Source organism: Aptenodytes patagonicus, chromosome 1, assembly GCF_965638725.1.
Source record: "Aptenodytes patagonicus chromosome 1, bAptPat1.pri.cur, whole genome shotgun sequence".
NCBI classification, from domain to species: domain Eukaryota; kingdom Metazoa; phylum Chordata; class Aves; order Sphenisciformes; family Spheniscidae; genus Aptenodytes; species Aptenodytes patagonicus.
Genome location: NC_134949.1, coordinates 166,942,955 through 166,963,010, shown reverse-complemented (window position 1 = coordinate 166,963,010; position 20,056 = coordinate 166,942,955). Strand labels below are relative to the sequence as shown.

Below are 20,056 nucleotides of genomic sequence, written 5' to 3'. Positions count from 1 at the left end.
TTTACTTATATGTGAAAAGGGTGAGTGAGCTCCAGATCTGTATGACCATTTCCCAGCCTTTCACGTAGAAGCGGGCATTTCCTAGAATGTATCAAAATCTTTTGCCAAAGCAAAAGCTCACTTTCTTTTACAAAGCTCATACTGCTTCAGCCACATGTTGCATGGCATGGCATGCTTATGTCTTTTAAGACAGACACATCTGTTACATACTCAGAGTTGGAGAGGAAAAGAGATACCAGGTATGGCTTTACCCCCTTTATTCATGTCTGTGTGGCATGCAGGAGGAGAGGGACTTGAGGTGTGCCACTACAGGTAACTGCTATTGTAAAAATACTCCAAGACTACCAGCAGGATGAGTGGATAAGGGCATCTTGAAGAAAACCAGTTGTTTGAGAACAGCTCTAAGTTTTCAATATTACTGCTCACCCTTGCTCCCATGCAGCAGCTTGTTACCATCTCTCTGGTGATGGCTACCAGCCCCACAGCACAGCTGGTAGAAGAAATAGGACAGATGCTCTCTAAATGACTGCAGTGCAGTGTCCTAGGCCAACTGAAACCACCATGGCTACTTTTGGCAGTTTCAGATAAGCACACAGAAAAGAGGCTCCTCATTGATACAAGTGTGCATGAGCTGTGAGTGCGTGCTGACAAGTAGTGAGGGGAAGCAGTGGCATCAGCTGCCACAGCTATAAATTGTCACTGTCTGTGTGTCTGTGCCTTTAGGACTCTTGTCAGGAAGCTGAGCTTATCTTAGCTTTTAAAGGTTTTTATTGTTTCTTCAGCATTTAAGAAGTATTAGAATAAGGAGAAAAAAACAGCTTTTCTCAAACCCATTATCTAACTGGACCAATGCTCTAAGGCTTATTAGAGCAAAAGCAGTATTTTGATGTAAAGTTAGTTGTTTGAGAGTGTTGATGTGATTTAGAAACAAGGTCTAAATTTGAAAATAACAGGATTGCTAACGTGAGAAAATGGGGATAGAGAAAGATTGTTCAATACAGATCTTCACTTTGTTTCCACCTAGAAGAGAAAAGATATCTGCATTATGTGGTACTGTAATACATATTTGAGTTATATTTTACAGACATATAAAAAAGACTTCTTTCCTTTAAGGTTTTGTAATCACAGTTAGATGAAACACATACCAAAAATAAAAACCAGACATTAGTAGAATAAAATGAGTTTGTAATGGTGTGATGTTAATAATGCATATATTTTATTTCTACAGCTTCTAGGCATTCGTGAGTGGTCTGTCTGTGGTTTTATCAAGTTATTATTTGCTTCCTCTAATAGGAACAAATTCTGAAATAAAACTTTGAAATAGTTTATTAAAAGAGCTGACAAGAACAGAACTGCTATAGCATACAGAATTAAGTAGAACTTCTGTTAAAAATTATTTTTCTTACTCAGTTTTCCTGTAGTTGCATAGTGTCTTTCGTAATTAGAAACTCAATTTTTACAATCTTAAGTGGTATGAAATATAGGGTCTTTTGCATTTTCTTTCCCATAAGAAAGTAATTGTTAATTTAATGTTTCCCTACTGCTGTTCAGATATGACCCTTCCATGTTTGCAGGTAGGCGGAGGTCAACACATGAGGAAGGAAGGAATTGCAAAGATGACAAATGTAACTATGTTTGTTTGACTTCCAGTGCAACCTCAATGCCAGAAAGATACAGCTGCAATAAATAACATTTATTCTGACATCTGGCATAGCTTTTACCAATAATTATCAGGCACTCTTTAATTCTCCTTTTCCATCACAACCTCATGGTGCCATTACCAAGTTGTGTTGGCAGGTGAAGGCATATTAAGAAGATAGAAGACAAAAGAAAAGACAGGGGGGCAGGAATAAAGTAGGGAAGGAAACTGACACATGACGGAAGGGCACAGCAGCAGGAACCCAGGGCTTGCATCCTGGATACTCAACTGGTATTGAGCCGATTCCAGCAGGATGTGTTTAAGTCATTTGGTCTCTTTGCTGTCCCAATTTCAGTGTGCCCAAAGGGATCCCAGATATGCTGTATGAAGGTGTGATGGGAAAGCTTGTTCTTTCCCAGCCAGTCCTGCTGTTCTCATTTATTGATCTCTCAGGTAAACAGCGCTTGAAAAGAGGTGGCCATCTCACACCATCAGAATTAACCCATTAATTTACTTTTTGGTGGCTTCAACGGTGAACATCTGTTCCTCTTTGTAAAACGTTTGTCTTGTGTCCATGTGTGACGTCATCAGAAGTTCTGAAGAACCCTGTATCACTGCTCCTTTAACTGAAATGGTGCAGTTTCATATTACAGTCTCTTGCTTCAACTTATTTTTTGTGTTTATAAATAATTTATATACAACTAGAGTAGAGACTTTTTACAATACACAGTAGAAAGAAAAGTTCTCCTTTAGGAAAAGGAGTAAAGAGATAATACACCTTGCAAAGATGAGTGATTTAACATACGGGAGATACTCAGTGTTGGGGAGAACCAAACAGTTCATTAACTTTTCATCTGTTACATTTGACAATGTTATCTATGTGAATTGTCCAATAAGACATTCATGCTCCAAATACTACAAAATGCAGTTTCCCCTCCAAAGGGCTACAAACTAAGCACTTGTGGTAGTCAAACATGCAGAAATTGTCCATTTTATCTCAAAGTTTGATTTCATTTGCTTGTGTGACTTGGCTAACAAAGCCATTGCTGTAATTGGAGCTCAGCTAGAGGTCTTAAATTTTCAGATGTTCTGGTTGTAGTCAGTCTGAATTGTAAGCTATTTGTGTTTAATCCTTTCTCAGACACCCAAACTGTGAATCAAGTCTTTGCTTGAGTTAATAACATCCAGGCATACATATGTGCAGCATGGAATTTGAACATTCACAGCAGTGCATATCTCCTGGAAAAAATAATGAGATCAGTCGAAATGATACAGCTAGGAAATTATAATGCTGAGTTTTCCTGCTGTCCTGTGACAATTCTTTTTCAGTCCAGCATCACTCCTTGATTTCCTGACATCCTGAGAAGCAGAATCTTACTTAAGCTGCTGTACAGGGAGCACTAAGAGTTTTTACTGTGGGCCCTGGATTTTTAGGCTTGCTCCACTGCGGTGTACTGCAGACTTTATTTTTCAGGTAGCTTTCCATTGGAGGATTTTGCAAGTACCATCATTTGCGTTTCTCCCACGTCACGTGAGCTTTCTTCGTGATGTGACCTGACAGCGCTTGAAATGGATACACTCACTTGTCGTCTCAGTATTTTCATTACAGTTCTCTTGTATCCTTTGCATGCAAAGAAATAGATGAAAGGATCTAGGCAGCAGTTAAAATTCATCAGAAACACGGTATAATGGAGTGACTTCTGGAAAATTTTCTTTTCAGTGCACAAGGGTTCACTCTGAAGCTTCTTAATCATGTGTTGTATGATTGCAACATGATAAGGGGTAAAGCAGATGATGAACACTATAATTACAAATATGATTGTATTGATGGCTTTTTTGTTTATCCCCGATTTTTCAGTCAGTGGATTTTCCTTGGCTGTTTGAAAAAGTTTGCAGCTAATTTGAGAGTAACAAAACAGTATAATCCCCAGGGGAATAAGGTACCCTACTAAACAGGCAGCAAGAAGTATAAATGGTAGATGTGCTATTTTTTCGAAGTTTGGATATTCCATACACGTAGTCCTTTCTTTTTCTTCCTGTGACATGGGTTGTATAAGTAATGGGAAGGTTTGACTAAATACAAGAAACCAGATAAAGACACAAATGCCCTTGGCATATTTAATCCTTCTGATCTTGTATCGGAAGGGGTGGACAACAGCGAAAAACCTGTCAATGCTCAAACAGGTCATGAAGTTTACACCTGCGTAGGTGTTGATATAGAACAAGAGAGCGGTTATTCGACATAACGCTTCTCCAAATGGCCAGTGAAATCCCAGGGCGTAGTAGGCTATCCTTGTAGGCAAGGCGATACAGAACAGGAGATCGGAGAAGACGAGATTTGTTGAATAGAGGGTAGTGGAGTTGATCTTCTTTCTGTTTTTAAAAATGACCGTGAGGGCAATGGTGTTTCCAAGCACCCCAAGAATTAAGATGGAGCTGTAGAAGACAGACAGTAGTATCCGTGCTGTATCTTTGTGCTCATATAAGTCACAGGTGGAACTGTTTGTCTGAGAAGCTGTGAAAGTGTCCATTTCTGTAACCACTGTTGCAGGAAGCTCAGTAGACCTAACATGAAAAACAACAACAAAAGGAAACATTTTGTAATAAATGTAGATAAGCAATTTCTGCATAATGATGGCCACCCTCTGTTGCAAAAAGCAAGATTATAAAAAACCTGAAATGAAACTTCATTATGGTGAAATACTTTTCAAGCCTCCTTCCAAAAACGAACAAACAAAAAGATGGCTTTTTCTGGCTTTTTTGTTTTGATCCCAATTCCTTCTCTTCTGAAAAAAATCAGATGGGGCAAAATAATAAACCAGGGATGTAATATATTTGGAAAGTGAAGTTTATAGATGGTCAGGAGGTGGGAGACTGTTTAAAGCAATCTGAGGGGAAAAAGGAGTCAGAAGAAACCACGTGACAAAGGATCATATGAAGTCCCCAAGGGTCAGGCAAGCAGATAAAATCTTTTAAATGTGTTTCAGTTAACGTTTAGGGAGTTTTTGTTTCTAACAATTCACATTGTGATGGTTTAACTTGTTTAGAGAAACTAAATTTTTTTCAGCACTCTTACCATATTGGCATTATAATAATTCAGCTTGTTTAATACTAGTTTTAAGAATTGGCTTTTGGAATCTAATTCAAATATCATTACATACATAAATTCTTAAGACTACTACTTTAGTCACTCTTTAGTGGTGCTGCAAAAGAGAGATAACCCAGCTGAAATATTTTACACGTTGTCAATTTAGTAGATTTTAGAAATTGTTTAGCCTGCACAGTCAAAAGTAGCATGGAAGAGCTGCAAAGTGGCAGTGATTTGGGGGACTTAAAAATATAAAAACGATACAGCAGATTTTCAGAAACAGAAAGGACCCCATCCTGTTGATATTGCTTCCAGTGCAAAATATTTCTTAGGTGTGTTGTTACCTGACAGTTGCATAGTGTAAGCATAAATGTTAGAAAGGATGGGGCATCTAACATTACTCCTCAAGCAGCTGTTCTGCAAAATGGTGCCTCTTAGAGGCACCATTTATGGATTAAAACAGCAGTCAAAACAAGATTGCTTCTGTTTTAATGCAGAATACTATCTGGAGGTAAAAGCTGTTGTAACCTGAGTTTTAAGTCCGTCTGGTACCTTTAATTAAAATGTCTAGGTTATTTCTGAGGTGTGTGTGCCTTTCAACACACACTATTTACAAACTGTAGCCTGTTGCACCTTAAAAAAGACTTTCTGGAAAATACCTCTCAGTTTTAAGGGGTTTAAGCTACACGTTTTAGAAAGTATTCATTATCCTTTTATTATCTTGTGAAAGCGTTAAAAGGTTAGTATCTTCTTTCATGTTTTGAGGAGATTGTCCTACTTATTTCAGGTTGTTCACAATTAATGTACCTGCAACACATACTGTATTATAAGCCAGTCTGATCAGACTTCTGGCTAGGTTAGCAGGGGTGCGTAAGGTTCTCTGTAAACAGCAAACCTGCGGATAGTGGATGATGTGTATTAAAATACATAAATGAGTTATATTACATATGTTTAAGGAAGAAATTTAGCATCCAGGTAGTATGTTAAGTCCATGTTTGCTGTGTTGCACAGGCAGTAGGAAAGACAGTTGAGTAATTTCTGACTGATAGATGTACAGTGTTCTGATTCTTAGATACCTGTAAAGTACGTCCCATGTGTCAAGAGGCGGGAATACTGCATTCAGGGTTGGAAGTCAAATCTGAAGTGGGAGTTCTGTGGTTTGAATAAGGGAATTAAACTAATATAAAATTACAGTTGCTATTTACATATCAACTCCAGCTGCAGTGCAGATTTAAGAATGTCTGTAATTTTACATTAGTTAATGCCGCATCATTCACAGTATCTTGGTGTTAGTGTGTTTGATGATTGATTAATACAGTACTTGCTACCCTGAGGATAGTTCTGGTACACTTTCCTCCTGTTTCATCTTTTCCCTTATAGAAGCGTGTAGGATGGCTCTTGTTTTACGTAAGTGTAACAGACTGCTTTTTGCAGAAAATGGTGTGGGTTTGTGTAGGCACCTGGATAAGAGTCAGTGAGGTGTTTTGTTTTGTTTCTCTTATTTAAATGCTTCTGATTACTTGTTCACACTCCCAGCATGACATCTATCTTCTACTCATCTCTTCCTTGAAATTTAGGTAAAATCATTTCTTAAACATACGTAAGGAAGAATAATCTAAGATTTATGATAAACAGTTCTATTGCAGTAACTAGCTACAGCATATTAACTGCATAATTTTATTTTCACTGTAAAGTTGTAAAAGTTCTGGTTCATAAATAATGTGCATAATTGTCATGTCCATTAATTTGTCTTTCTATAAATGTTTGTAAAATGTAGAATATCTATTATACAAACACATTTAACTATGGTTTAGGAAAAATTCAGTAATTTCAGTGAAATTTTTTTTTTTTTACATCAAGAGTAGAATTTCATAAAATGCATGTTACCTAATTTTGTGCTATGAAGTTGGATCTTTAATGTAATAAATTAATCTAGAACTTGTTGTTGCTCAAAATAGGATGTTCACCCTCGCATAAAACCTATGGAAAAAAATCATGGCTATATTGAGAAGGAGTCCTAGCCGAGGGAGAGTTTGTGTCTATCCGTGGTGCTAGCATGGGTATGCGTGGAGAGCTGTTCCACGGCAGGACAAACTGGCCACAAACAGATGAGAAGAAAGCTGGAGGACCACAGCTCATGGGCCTTCCAGGGCAGCGTGCACATCAGCTAAGCTGTGCTCCTTAACAGAGGATGTCAGCAGGCTCTTCTGCCTGCTGTGGGAGTCAGCCCTGGGTGGGGAAAGCATTCTTTTTCATCCTCTGTTGTCCCCAAAATATTTTGACTGTTAATGTAGGGAGCACATTTTATAATACTCTAGATGAGTATTAGTATTTTCTCTATATGTAGGTATGTGTGGGCATTTTGAGCAGTCACCATGGTGTCTAGGTGCTATATTACCTGAATATTTTTCATTTTTTAAAAAAACCCTAAGATACTTTATCTGGTTTGGGGCCCAAACAGATGATAAGGTTGCTACCATCTGACAACTTAATGCACATCACCTGAGCTACACTAACTTCTTCATACATCTGAGCTCTTGTTGTTGTTGGATGAACTCCATTCACCTCAGCAGGTATTTTCTTGTCCATCTTGAACAGGGCTGCATTTAAAAACATACTTTCTTCTTAAAAGGTGTCTAGACTATTAAGTAAGACAAGACTTTTTTTTGAATCCTATTCCTTGTGTCAGGTTGCTGTTTATTTCTTGGCAGCAATCCTTAGCGATCAGCTTATTATACATACAGAGCATATGACATCCTCCACAGAATGTATCTGAAAAAACAACAACAGGCCCATTTTGCATACTTTTTGTGTGTTTTGCATTGTTGGAGCAAAAATGGAGAATGTTACCTCCTTACTGCTGCAAATCTCAGACTAGCTGGACTTGATTCTTACTGATTTTAATGATCTGTGTGCCTGAATACCTTATGAGAACATGGTCATTTACTGTCCTGAATCCAGATGCACCATTGAAGCTACACTCTAGAATCACTACCAAAATGTTTGCTCTTCTAGGTTGTTGGATTAAATACCCGTCTCCAGTGGCTTTCTAAGTTTATTAATGATACTATTTTGAAGTATATGCTTAAAAAACCAAACAAACATGAATTTACCTTACCAATTTAATAATTTTAGAAAACATTGCCACAATTTTTTGGTATAGAGGTACATGCAAAATTTTAAGGCATAAAGTATTTAAAATTCCTGTCTTTATATTGGTATTGTAAAGAAGGTTGTTCAGGTTTTTACGTTTTCTGAGTCTACAGACACATGATACTCAGTGACACAGACCTCTTACTCATTTAATGTGACCTCCTGTATAATCCAAGTTATGTTATTATTTTAGTTATTTGCATATGGATTCCACTAACTTTTCATTTAAAGCATATTTTCTAAAGTGCTGTTTGGTCTTGATTTGGAGAACTGAAGAGAAAGCGAATTAGCCATTTGTACTGTAGTTTTTGGTCAGTCAACCTCCCTGTTAAAAAATGTGGGTGTGCCTCATTTAAATTTCTCTAAAATTAATTTGCAATTGCTGTTTTTGTTGAGCCTTTCCCCTTTATACAATCTCATGGTTTTGGCAATTCAAGGTGAACTTCTCAAATGTCTCACCACAAGGCAAAATAGTCCTGTGATGTCTGTTCTAACCCCAGCTTAGTCCCACACAGGAGATGGGGTTCCAGATGCCTCTTGGCATCGGTGTACCTGGAAGCATACTCACCACTACGTCCCTGCTTTTTCTGCTCAGTTGATTAGGTATCTGAGATACAGTTGTGTAGCATTGCACGGGGAGCTTGTGAAGTTCGTTCACTGTGATCCTGGAGTACTTCTCAGATTCACTGTGTCCTAGGATATCTCCAGTCTAGGGCCATGGCCATTGCTCTCTGCTTTCTACCTGGGAGGACCTTATGCCTAAGAAAGTTTAAAATTAATTTTAATGTTATGCCCAGGCTTGCAACCAGTGCAGGTTGTTCTTTATTATCCTCTCACTTGCCATTTTCAAGTCTTAGCATTGTATTTGCTTTCTGACCACCAATGGAAAAAAAAGCTTTTCTTTAGCCAATTACTTTGAGATTTGTTAGCTAACCAGCTTTTAGTCTATTCTGTGTGCTTTCTCGATGTTTGATAGCAATAGTATCCACTCGGGGGAAAAAAATCACAGTATCATGTCAAGCTGCTTACAAAATCTGGCATGTCTGAAATCTGTGCAGCTGCCTTTCTAAGCCGATTTTGTAATTTCATCAAAGAAGGAAAATAAGTTGTTTTAGGAAATTGGTTTTCTGTGAAAATGTTTGACTGGCATTATTCATTTGTTTTACATTTATACTGCAGTACGCAAGAGCCCAGCTCAGAGTGGAGTGCCCACTGCAAAAGGTGTTTGATGAACAGAATGGTGGCTCCAGTCTGGAAGTACTACGTAATCCAAAGCCCTGGTTCATAGAGATGTTCATGTATGATGAGCTTTATATGTAGTATTGTAATGTTACATACATTTAACTATTAACAAGCATAGACTTAAGCTATAAACCAGCAATTGCAGTGTTGCAACCTTAGATTACATGGGTTTGGATTATGTGCACACAGTGATACAAAGCTGTATCTGTATGCTAAATGAGTTTTCTTCTTGTTCTCATCTCCTGCTTTTGCTGAAGGAGCACCATCTGCCTTTTCAGCAGAACAGGGAGCACGTAGAAGGCTTTAACTGTGTATTGTGATCTAATGTGTGATTTGTCTGTCTCCATAATTTTCATTCTTAGGAGATGAATCCCTGGTGCATCTGTCCAGTAGCTAATTTAAGAGGGATACTAATTAAATTCTTGGAAAGGCACGGCAGATCATTAGAAAGATCTCTCCTGACTCTATACATCGTATGGTTTAGTCACTTTGAGATGGACAATATTTCTTTAACAAACAGTATGGGGGAATAATGTTGTTTATGTATGCATAAAGAGTATAAATGATTTAAAAGGAATGGTCGGGAAAGAGACTTCTCGTTCCCTGCAGTACCTGACCTGAGGATTTACTAAGCTTCCAGTCCTCTGTAGGTGTAAGCTGTGTAAGTCTTACAGAGTTTAAAAATAGTAGAACATGGGAAATATGCAGCGCTGTGGTTATGTAGGTTTAATTTTTTCTTTAATCTCTAAAATGAATTGTTTTCTGTTGACCAGTCGTATTTACTGTTTGAATTTCTAATTTACCATACAAGTGATCTTCGTTGTAGAGTGTTTGCTCTGTTTGAGAAAAAGGCCTGATTCAACTAAGTTATGTATGTTAAGAAGTGTGCATGCTAAGTTGCATAGTAGAATGCTTTGTTAATATAGAAAGAACATATACCTAAGGTACCTATATCTAGGTGTATGTATTGGCAGCTTGGGAACTACATGTGGTTTAATAAAAGCTGAGGCAAGAGACAGGCGTGTCCTAAAGCTTCCTGTTTCTTTCTAATACTTTAACACTCATACGCTTCTAGTGCATTATGTTAATTTACCTTTTTTTCAAAAGCTGTTGAGTTTTGTGTCCTAAATGACAATGAGTAGGCCTAATGACCTGAAGACTGAATCCTCAGGTCGCAACCCACAGCTAATTTTGGTGAGATAGTTTCCAGGCTAGTCCTTTTATTCTTCCTTGGTATAGACCCAAATTTGTTGGAGTACTAAAGCCAAATTTGTAAGCCACACGTCAGTATGCTTTTCATGAATGAAATTGTCTTAATCATGGCTATGAAGAATTATAATATTCTTTAACTGCTTAACAGAATTTGCAGATGCACACGCTGTGGGATCTTTATGGTCCTGCTTTTATCTATTACTACAGATTTTGCAAAGTTGTATCACAGTTATATTTGGCGCTCAAAAATAACAGAAGCTACAGTAAGCGAAATGGAAATAAAGAAGTTGAGTTGAAATGCTGCATAACCAGTTAAAGAAAAAGTGGAAGTAATTTGAAGTGTGCATGTCCCGCTCTTATCTGTTGGATCTCTCTTTCCAAATGTGATCCATCCTATGCAAAGTATGAGAACTATCTAACATAAATCATCTCTGCCAAAGATGCCTGTTGATGTGAAAAGCCATGCTGATGCTGAGATGATTAACCTCCCTTCAGTTTACTTGCCTAAGTATACTAAATGTAACACGGAGAGAGCCTAAAATATAGCAAATTAACAAAATAAAAACCTGAGCCACTGACAATTACATTCCTGCAAGCAGAAGAAAAAAGGGGTCAAATAACAATTTGTATTTTAGTACTAGGAAACATGCACACCTTCTATATGTTTGGTTTTTTTTTTCTGGGTGATATGGAACGTGTACAGGCACAGTCTTTAATTTTAGGGATTACAACTTCAGAACTCTAGCTTAAATTTGTTATTCATTACCTGTATACATACTCCTCAATCTTTCAAACAGAAAGGGATGAGACTTGAGCTCTTAAAGACTAATTGCCAGGTAAGTTTTCTGTTCCCTCGTCTCTTCAGGAGGAGCCATGAAAATGTTAGACAGACCTCTTATATTCTGTGCTCAAAGGCATGCATGCTGTCTCTATTTTTTAAGATAAATGATAGTTGAGTTATTGTCTGTTGAACAGTCTATCTGTTTTGCCAGTATAATAGGAAAAAGGGATCCTTTTTAATTGGGAAGATGTATAAAAATTGTATCACTTGTAATATTTCTTTAGCTTTGTGGCATGAAGATCAGTAATAAGGCGAAAGATGTTTGTCGATTGTGATTCAGAAAAAGAATTCCTTCTAAAAACTTTGAAAGAAATGTGTGTCAGAAGGTGAAAGAGGAATTAGCTCATAAAACTTTGAGTTCATAAAATATTCTGTTGCAATATTTAGATGTGAGAAGAGTGACTGAGGAGTTCTTGAGCTGATAATAAAGGCTGTTTCACAGACAAGGAGCGCATGTGATAAAGCTATGTATTCACGACTATAGTACGGATTTGTTTTAAGGCTCTCTCCTACTATTGAAGTATTCTGCAAGGTTCAGTGAATGATTTAAGAACTGCAGTGCTTCCCTTACTACTTGTACAGTAGTTATTTCTGCATTAGTATAATTTAAATTACTATTGCTAAAAAAATTGTCTAAGCTAATGCAGTATCAAATGTTCCCTGTGATTGTCAAAAGGCTGTATTGTAAGAAAGGACTTGAAATAACTTGTTGATGCTGAGGGTCAACAGCTCCTTTAAATAAAAATTAACTGACAGCATATTAATATGTGAACATAAAATATCACAGAATTTCTTCCACGAGCCTTGTCTCTCCCATCCAAAGATCATTCATCCTTCCTACCACATGAAAATATTCAGTGTAATACAAAAAAGAAATAATCTTTGTGGAATTGTTTGCTGTTGTTCAGCGAAAAAAAAATATTTAAAAAGTTAATTCTTTTCTGTACTTACATATCTGTAGCTTCTTGGATCCTCTGAGCAGTTAAGGGCATTAGCAGGATGGCTTGACTGCGAAAGTTTACTCTTGCACATTGTTTTCAAGAGTGATTACGTGAGTCTCTTTTGTGGGAGGGGTCGGTTTTTTCAAGTGCTTAAAAAAAAAAAACAGGTTTGTATGCTGGTCTTGATTTGCTGCCTACTGTTTTATGGGATGTGAAAGCATCTATTTTTAATCCTTTTACAATTAGTCTGTTCAAAGAGAGTAATTAGAAACAACCCTCCCACCTCCCCCCTGACGTTATGCAGTACTGACTTTCATAGAAGGGACTTTACCCAGAGGTTTACTTCACTAATTGTTGACCAACTAAAATCCCTGAGTGAAAAACTTTGTTTATATGCCATTTGCATTTAAAAATATCTTAAATTTAGTTTGTAGCAAAGAGCTGTATGATCAGTACACGCTTTAAAACTGCTTCTTACTGATCAGATCTGACACAGCACATGAAAACCTCAGAATTGAGGCATACTGAGATGCTGTGTAAAAACAGACGTCTCGACAGCCCATGTACATTCCCAGCACTGTTTTAGTATCATAATGATGAGGCTTTACAGAAACGCCCTTTGAAAGTATATGAGGGAGTTGAAGAACTCTGGCGGTTTGAGAGATTAATGAGGATGTGTGCCTCTGTAAGCTGTTTATTGCATTTTGAGCAAGGATAATAATACACATGAAAGGTAAATACATTAAAGATAAACAGCTTTTAAAACACGAATCTGATTCCCCTAAAATGATATTGATAAGAATGGGTGGCTAAGGAATAGGAAAGGAATGAGATGTCAAATTGTGAGATAACCCCTTGTTACCTGGAATAACCTTGTTTCTGGGTAAAGAACGTTGATCTAAGAGTTAAATTGTGTGTTTGTTAAGAGGGTTTTGGAGATCAGAGATAGATGGAAAATCCTGTCATTTGCTGTTAGAGGCTGTGGTTGAGAGTTACCTGGGATTTTCCCCCAAAACTCATACTGATCATTCATGACTGCGAAGGACTATTTATCTTTAAAGTGGCCTCATTTAGTGGCCTGATATTAAAGAACCAGGAAGTAGGCATGATGATGCTATTTTGGGCAGGTCCAACCCATGCAGAGGGTGGAATGCCTCTTTGGAAACGTTAGGGCTGTGTTCACGGCACAAGTGTTTGCTGACATTGCAGTGTTGGAGGTGTGCAGAGATATGATCTCAACTAACATGTCCATCTCATCAGAAAGCCTAAAGTAAATGCAGATCTAATGACAAAGTTAAACTTTACTAAATGTACCTTGTCTTACGGGAAACGTTCTTGCTATGGCAGAATGAAATAGAGCCTTGTGAGTTACTTTTGTGCCCAGTTGGAACATTTAGTTGGCACTGTACGTTTTTGGTTTTGGGTTGTTTTTTTTTTGGTGCTGAATTTCCAGTGCAGACATGACTTGATTCCCCCTAGATGCCAGGGAGCTGAAGGGGTCAGTCTAGGGCTTTCAGCTCCTCAGTTTTTATGGGGCATTTATCTTCTAACACCAGATTCAGAAAGTCTTTGAGAGGACTTACTGGTCTTATTCTGGATTTTTTCCTTTCTTGTTTTTGAATTATTTTTCAATTATTCAGCTTCATCACAGAGTAGAATCTCTTTAAATGAAGTAATGAGAATTAAAGACTGTTTAAAGGGAAATTGCACAGGGAACTTACTTCATATGTACACAAAGTAACACTGCAATGTGGTTCTCTGTCTAGCAGCAAAAATATGTAGTAGAAATGGGAAATTTTGAGATACTACAGGCATGTAGTAGTCTTTGCTCAAGGACTGACATTAGTACCGCAGCTTCATATTAAACAAAATGTTTATTTCAAAATAGTTTTACCATTATAAAATAGTGCCAATATGTGTTTCCTGCTCTGATCTGATAAAATATTGCCTTCCTTTGATTAAGATACATTACTAGATTGTACCTTTTGAGTCACGCTGATGTATTAGCTACCAATCCAGCCTAGCCTGATGTGATGTTAATTGCTTGAGCTAAATGATGCAGGTTGCGTTCTTTCACTTGCTATTTATCCTTCTAGCTATTTGTTTTCTGTTCTTATACAGCTGCTGTTTGTCCAATATCTGTTTGATTGTCCCACGATTTGAACATTTAAACCAAGACATGGCATGTATCAAAAAGTTATATGTTTGGTTTCACCATTTGTGTGCAAAAGCTTACTGTTTTGCTTTTGGCATGCAAGGAGAGTAACATGTAAATTAATATACTAATTTGTTACTTTCAGAGATGGTGACATCAAAGCAGTGCAGTTAATATTTTGACCAGTAGGTTATGATGCCTGTGATGATTTATTTTCTGTCTGCTTACTTAGTCCCTACTCTATTTGAGCAGTTTACAAATGGTACTGGATTTAGCTTTACAATTCCCTATCTAGAGAACTACTACCCAAGGTAAGAAATTACTTCTGAATTACACAGGGTGTTTATGGATCAACCAGAAAATGAAATCAGCTAGCCTGTTTCTTAACTGCAAAACTGCCTTTCCTTCCAAAACTAACTCCTTTTGTTTTCTAGGAGACAGGTCAGGTGTCTAGAACTAATCTGTAGCTGAATCCTGTCTTTTTTCGTCAACGTGATTTCTCAAGTGACTTGAGTTAGAGGAACAGTAAATGATGACTCACCAGTGATTCATGGTAACTCTGCAGAGGCCAAATAAAATGTGTTATGTTAATCTAGATGAAGAAGAAGAAATTAAGCACCCAATCTCAGATGAACTTGGGACGCTAACAATTTCAATACAGCTGTTGAACTGTACCTCCTCAACAAAATACTCCGCCAACTAAATTCCTTCAATGTTTCCTTGTGCCTTCATGTGTCTTCTGCCTAGCTCCAGTTTCTGTGCCAGATTTAGCTGAGTATGGGATTCACTGGGAGCCCCTGCCTTTTAGAAAGGTGCAAGCTCCTCTCTCTTGCTGAACTCAAATTCTGGTTTGGTTAAAATGATCAGTCATGAAATCAAAGCTACCTGATAAGCTGTCACCATCAATCACTTGCTGCAGACATCTGATGCAGAGCAGCAACTGTCAGTGGGTAAGCATGGGTAACTAACTCTGTAACACCTAGTTGACATTAATAACTTATCAGTTAAGGATAAATAGTTGTCCCTGTGATACCGTACTCATTTGTGGCACAGGATTTGGCCAGCCATTCCTATACCGCTCCATCAGTTTCATCTGTATCTCCATAATTTGGCCTTCACATGAATGGCAGCATGCTAATCATATATTAAATAAAGGACAGGGACCTTCATTTAAAAAAAAATAATTATCTTTATAGTGCTATAAGCTGAATAATTCTTTGATGGTCTGCAGTAATTGCTTGCCTGAGGGCAGTATATTGTGAATGCCTAACTGAAGAAATTTTATGTTGTATATTGCAGCAGGCTGGTAGAATAGAAATGGTCAGGTACCATAAGTCAGCTTTGCCCAACAGAGGTTGAGGGGAGATAGGATTAATTGATCTGTTCAGAAAAAGCTAAAGAACAATGATTACATGTGTTAGTATCTTATTAATGATGAAGAAGTTAAAACTGAAATTGGAAGAAGGATTCTTCCAAGAAGAAGAGGAAAGGTCTGGATTAGCTCACCAATGGGAAGGGAAAGAAACTTGAAACTGGTTTACAATGGAGCTGAGCAGTTTATGGAATAAATTGTTGGATAGTCTTGGCATTAAAAAAAAAAGCTTTTTTTAGGAGAGGTAGGTGTCTGACTTGTCTTCATGGCGGGATTGTAAAGTGTTCGGTTGGTTGCTTGGTTGGTCTTATATTTTAATGAACCCAAAGTTGCAGTAATTCTGCTGAGATATCCGTGGACGGGAGGAACCTTTCTTTTCCCCCTCAAGATGCACAACTTCAAGTTTTGTCTTGGGTTTTTTTTTCCCGCTTTCTTCCTGCATTCCTGTGAAATATTGGCAGTTAGATATATGAGTATTGGGTAACGTACCCTAATAGTTTTGCTGGTATTGAGAGGCCTCAGGCACTAGGGTGTCCTGCTCATGTGTAGCAAAAGGGTTGGGTGCAATAGATGGTTCCTTTGAGTGCTTGGCTCCATCAGGCAGAGGATCCCAGCTATCAAGGGTGGTCATATTCCAGGGAGTTACCTAATTTTAAGGAGTGTTATTGAGAACATTTAACATTTTCAGAATGAAGGCTGGCACCTTAAGTGTAATATGGCAGTGTCTAGACAGCGTGTAGGAACACAGAGCACTGAAGTAACTTAGTAACTTGAATTACAAGCACACTGTTTACATATTCTGTATTATCTGCAGCTGCTTTAATAACTGATATTTTTAGTCCCCAGAAAAATACGTGGTTATGAATTTGTCGGGTTGATAGTTTTATGAAGAACTTAAATGAAGAAAAATACAGGACCGCAGTTAGTAAGTGTAGTGAGTCATCCTGAATAAAATAACAGGTTATTTCTGCAAGTTTAATCCCACAGAACTTCCATTGACAACAGCGGATATTTTTGCAGAAGTAACATTTAGCTTTCTACCCATTTGTTCATACATTTTACAACCATTTTTTCAGTATTTTGTGCATATATTTACTAATATTAAAATGTTTTATTTTAACCTGCATTTAATATTCACCCTTTTAAACTTTAAGTAGCGTGTTTCTCATATGAGAAATACTCGCCCCTGATTCTTTCTTCTCTGCCAGTGGTTTCTACATCTCTGGTTTATTTTTTTCAAGGTTATTGTTTCTTCAAGGTTTTTTTTTCTCTGTGCAAAACCAGTCTCCTCTCTTCATACGATGTAGAATGTTCCCATCTGATCTGCTGTGTTTCTTTTTCACTGCAAATGTTGAAATTTAACATGCTCTTGAAATGAGGATATAATTGCTGTAGAGCCTGGTATTACAGTACACCTTTGGGATGGACATGGTGTCCATATAGTGTTCAAACTCTAGAATTTAATCTTTCAGGTCTTAGAGTTTTCTGTTTTGTTTGAAAATTTTATTTTCTAACCCACATGACTGAAATTAATGTCCTAAACATGAAGTGGGCATAAACTCAGTTTAGTGTCAGCTTGTATTTGTGTCTATGGCCCTTCTTTGCACACAGACGTCTCAAGTTTCTAATAGAAGTTAATCATGGCACTTTAAAGGATGTTCCTGATATTCTCATAGTATAATGAACAAAGGGCCGGGACGAAGGTCTCTGGAAAAGGAGAGAAAGTAGAGGAAAGGAGATTAAACGGCATGAGGGGAAAAACAAAAATAAGAGGCAAAGAGGGAAGTGAAGGAAGAGAGAGAATTGAAGTAGTCCTTCAATAAGAGTATGTTTTCCACTTGTAGATGTTGAATCTGACTATATGTTACCAAACAATTAATTAACATAACTAAAAGAGTTAAGAACCAGTCCTTTTATTTACAGTACATGGATGGATGTTTGTACCTGTCGTGGTTTAACCTCAGTTGGCACCTGAGCACCACACAGCCGCTCGCTCACTCCCCCCCACCCGCTGGGATGGGGGAGAGAATTGGAAGAGCACAAGTGAGAAAAACTCATGGGTTGAGATAAAAACAGTTTAATAATTGAAATAATAATAATAACAATAATAATAATACACAAAGCAAGTGATGCACAGTACAATTGCTCACCACCCGCTGACCGATGCCCAGCCAGTCCCCAAGCAGCGGCCCCCCCGGCCGACTCCCCCCAGTTCATATACTGAGCATGACGTCACACGGTATGGAATGTCCCTTTGGCCAGTTTGGCTGTGCCCCCTCCCAGCTTCTTGTGCACCTCCAGCCTTCTCAGTCAGTAGAGCATGGGAAGCTGAGAAGTCCTTGGCTAGTGTAAGCACTACCTAGCAACAACTAAAACATCAGTGTGTTATCAACTTTGTTCTCCTCCTAAATCCAAAACACAGCACTGTACCAGCTACTAGGAAGAAAATTAACTCTATCCCTGCCGAAACCAGGACAGTACCTGTCTAGTGAATTACAGGAACAGAAATCCCTCTAGTGATTATGAGCTTCAGGAACAAGGCTTTGATTATCCACAGAATAATAGAGTAGCGTAGGTTTGACAGGACCTCTGGCAGTCATCTTGTTCAACTCTGGGTTTCAAGCATGTCCAACAAGAAGAGGTTACTTAGGGCTGTGTGTCCATGCTGTATCTCTGAGGATGGACATTCTAGCTCTGGGCAACCTGGTACGGTACTGGACCATCATTACCCCCAGCTGGACTTGCTCCAGTATATCAATGCCTTTCTCAAAGTGAGGAGCCCAAAAGTGGACACAATGATTCAGGTTCAGGCTCAGAAGTGCTGAGCAATCAGTTCTCTTGGCCTGGTGACTACACGCTTGATAATGCAGCCCTGTATGCAATTGACCTTTCCTGCAAGGGTGAACTGCTGATTAACATTCAAAGGATTTTCCAGCTCCTGGTCTGCAAATCTGTTTTCTCACCAGTCTATACCATTGCACAGGGTTATTCCAACCCAGGTGGAAGACTCCACAGTTGCTTTTGTTGAAGTCCATAAGGTTCCTGTCAGCCCATTTCTCCAGCCCATCAAGGAATATCTGAATGTGGCCCTGCTCTCCAAAATATTGACTGCTCCCTCCAATTTGATGTCATTCACCACCTTGCTGAGAGTGCACTCTGTCCCATCATCCAGGTCGTTAATAAAGACCGTAAATAGCATTGGCCCCAGTGTGGATCCCTGAGGGAAGCTGCTAGTAACTGGCTGCCACTTGGACTTTGTACTGCTGGTCAGAACCCTTTGAATCCAGCAGTGCAGCCAGTTTCCCTCAGATCTGCTTATCCAGTCCATATCTCCCCAGTTTTTCTTCAAGGACACAAGAGGAGACTGAGTCAAAGGCCATCCTAAAGTCAGAGTGTACAACATTCGTTGCTTTCCCCTTCCTTGTCCACAGTGCCAGAGTCACCCTTGGTGACTCCATATGGGATATTAGCAATCGCCTTGTCCGTCATGTGGCTGGCAGTGGCTTCTAGAGATTTGCTCTGCAACTTTCCCAGTGACAGAGGTGAGGCTTGTAGCTACCTGAATCCTCTTCTTGCCCTCCTTGAAGATGGGTGTGACATTTGCATTTTTCCAGTCATCAGGAACCTGCCCTGATCACCACGATGTTTCAGTGATAGTAACATTGGCCATCTCCCTCAGCGCCCTGAGGTACATCCCATCTGGTCCTGTTGACTCCTGTATGGCCAGTTGGGCTCAAGAGCTTCCTAACCGTCCTCCTTTACAGCAGGTGTTGCTCCAGTCCCTCAGGAGGCCGAGAGACCTGAGAGGCCTGAGGGCAAAACTAACCAGTGAAAACTGAGGCAAAAAAGGCATCAAGTACCTTGGCTTTTTTCATGTCCTTTGTCGCTAGGTCCCTTTTTCCACCAGGCAGTGGGTCCACATTTTCCTGAGGCATCCTTTTGCTGTCATATTATGCTTGTTGTCATACCCTTTACCATCCTTTACTATGTCAGTCATATTCTAGTATTGTTACATAGATAACTTCTCTGACAGATCCACTGTAGATAAGCAGCATCTCCATATAGATATTCTAAAACAAGGCATGAGTAATGTATAAAAAATTCTGAAGGCAACAGAAAAGATTAACTGAAATTTTCAAAGTAAAAGTACAGAATTATATAATGAAAGTTGAGGGTGAAAGTTTAAAATTTATCAGAATAAATTTTCACATGGTGGAGTTACCTGTACAAATGAGTTTCACAAGATATTTTGAAGGGCACTAGTTTTGACATTTTAAAAAAAAGATACCTGAATGGATATTTGTGTAATACCTATTTATAGTAGATGTGAACTCTGTCTAAAAAACAAAAACTGATGTCTTTGGAGGCATACATCTGTGGTGCCTACAAACTTAACTGTTTTAAGATAAAAGG

At 38.4% G+C, this 20,056-nt stretch overlaps 2 protein-coding genes across 3 annotated transcripts in view; one reads left to right on the top strand and one right to left on the bottom strand.

Annotated features, from left to right (window-relative positions):
• UBAC2 (UBA domain containing 2) overlaps nucleotides 1–20,056 on the top strand; it is a 110,374-nt gene that overhangs the window by 48,888 nt on the left and 41,430 nt on the right. The window lies entirely within an intron of this gene.
• LOC143172347 (G-protein coupled receptor 183-like) lies at nucleotides 1,123–12,181 on the bottom strand. 2 transcript variants are annotated; one of them, XM_076361666.1, is made up of 2 exons: nucleotides 12,127–12,181; nucleotides 1,123–4,204 (listed from the first exon to the last, which is right to left on the bottom strand). In XM_076361666.1, exons 1-2 carry the CDS (start codon nucleotides 12,165–12,167, stop codon nucleotides 3,103–3,105), a joined length of 1,143 nt encoding a protein of 380 aa, XP_076217781.1. In that variant the 5' UTR covers nucleotides 12,168–12,181; the 3' UTR covers nucleotides 1,123–3,102. The 2 variants fall into 2 exon arrangements, with proteins under 2 accessions (XP_076217781.1, XP_076217792.1); XM_076361677.1 differs by lacking the exon at nucleotides 12,127–12,181 and adding an exon at nucleotides 8,449–8,589.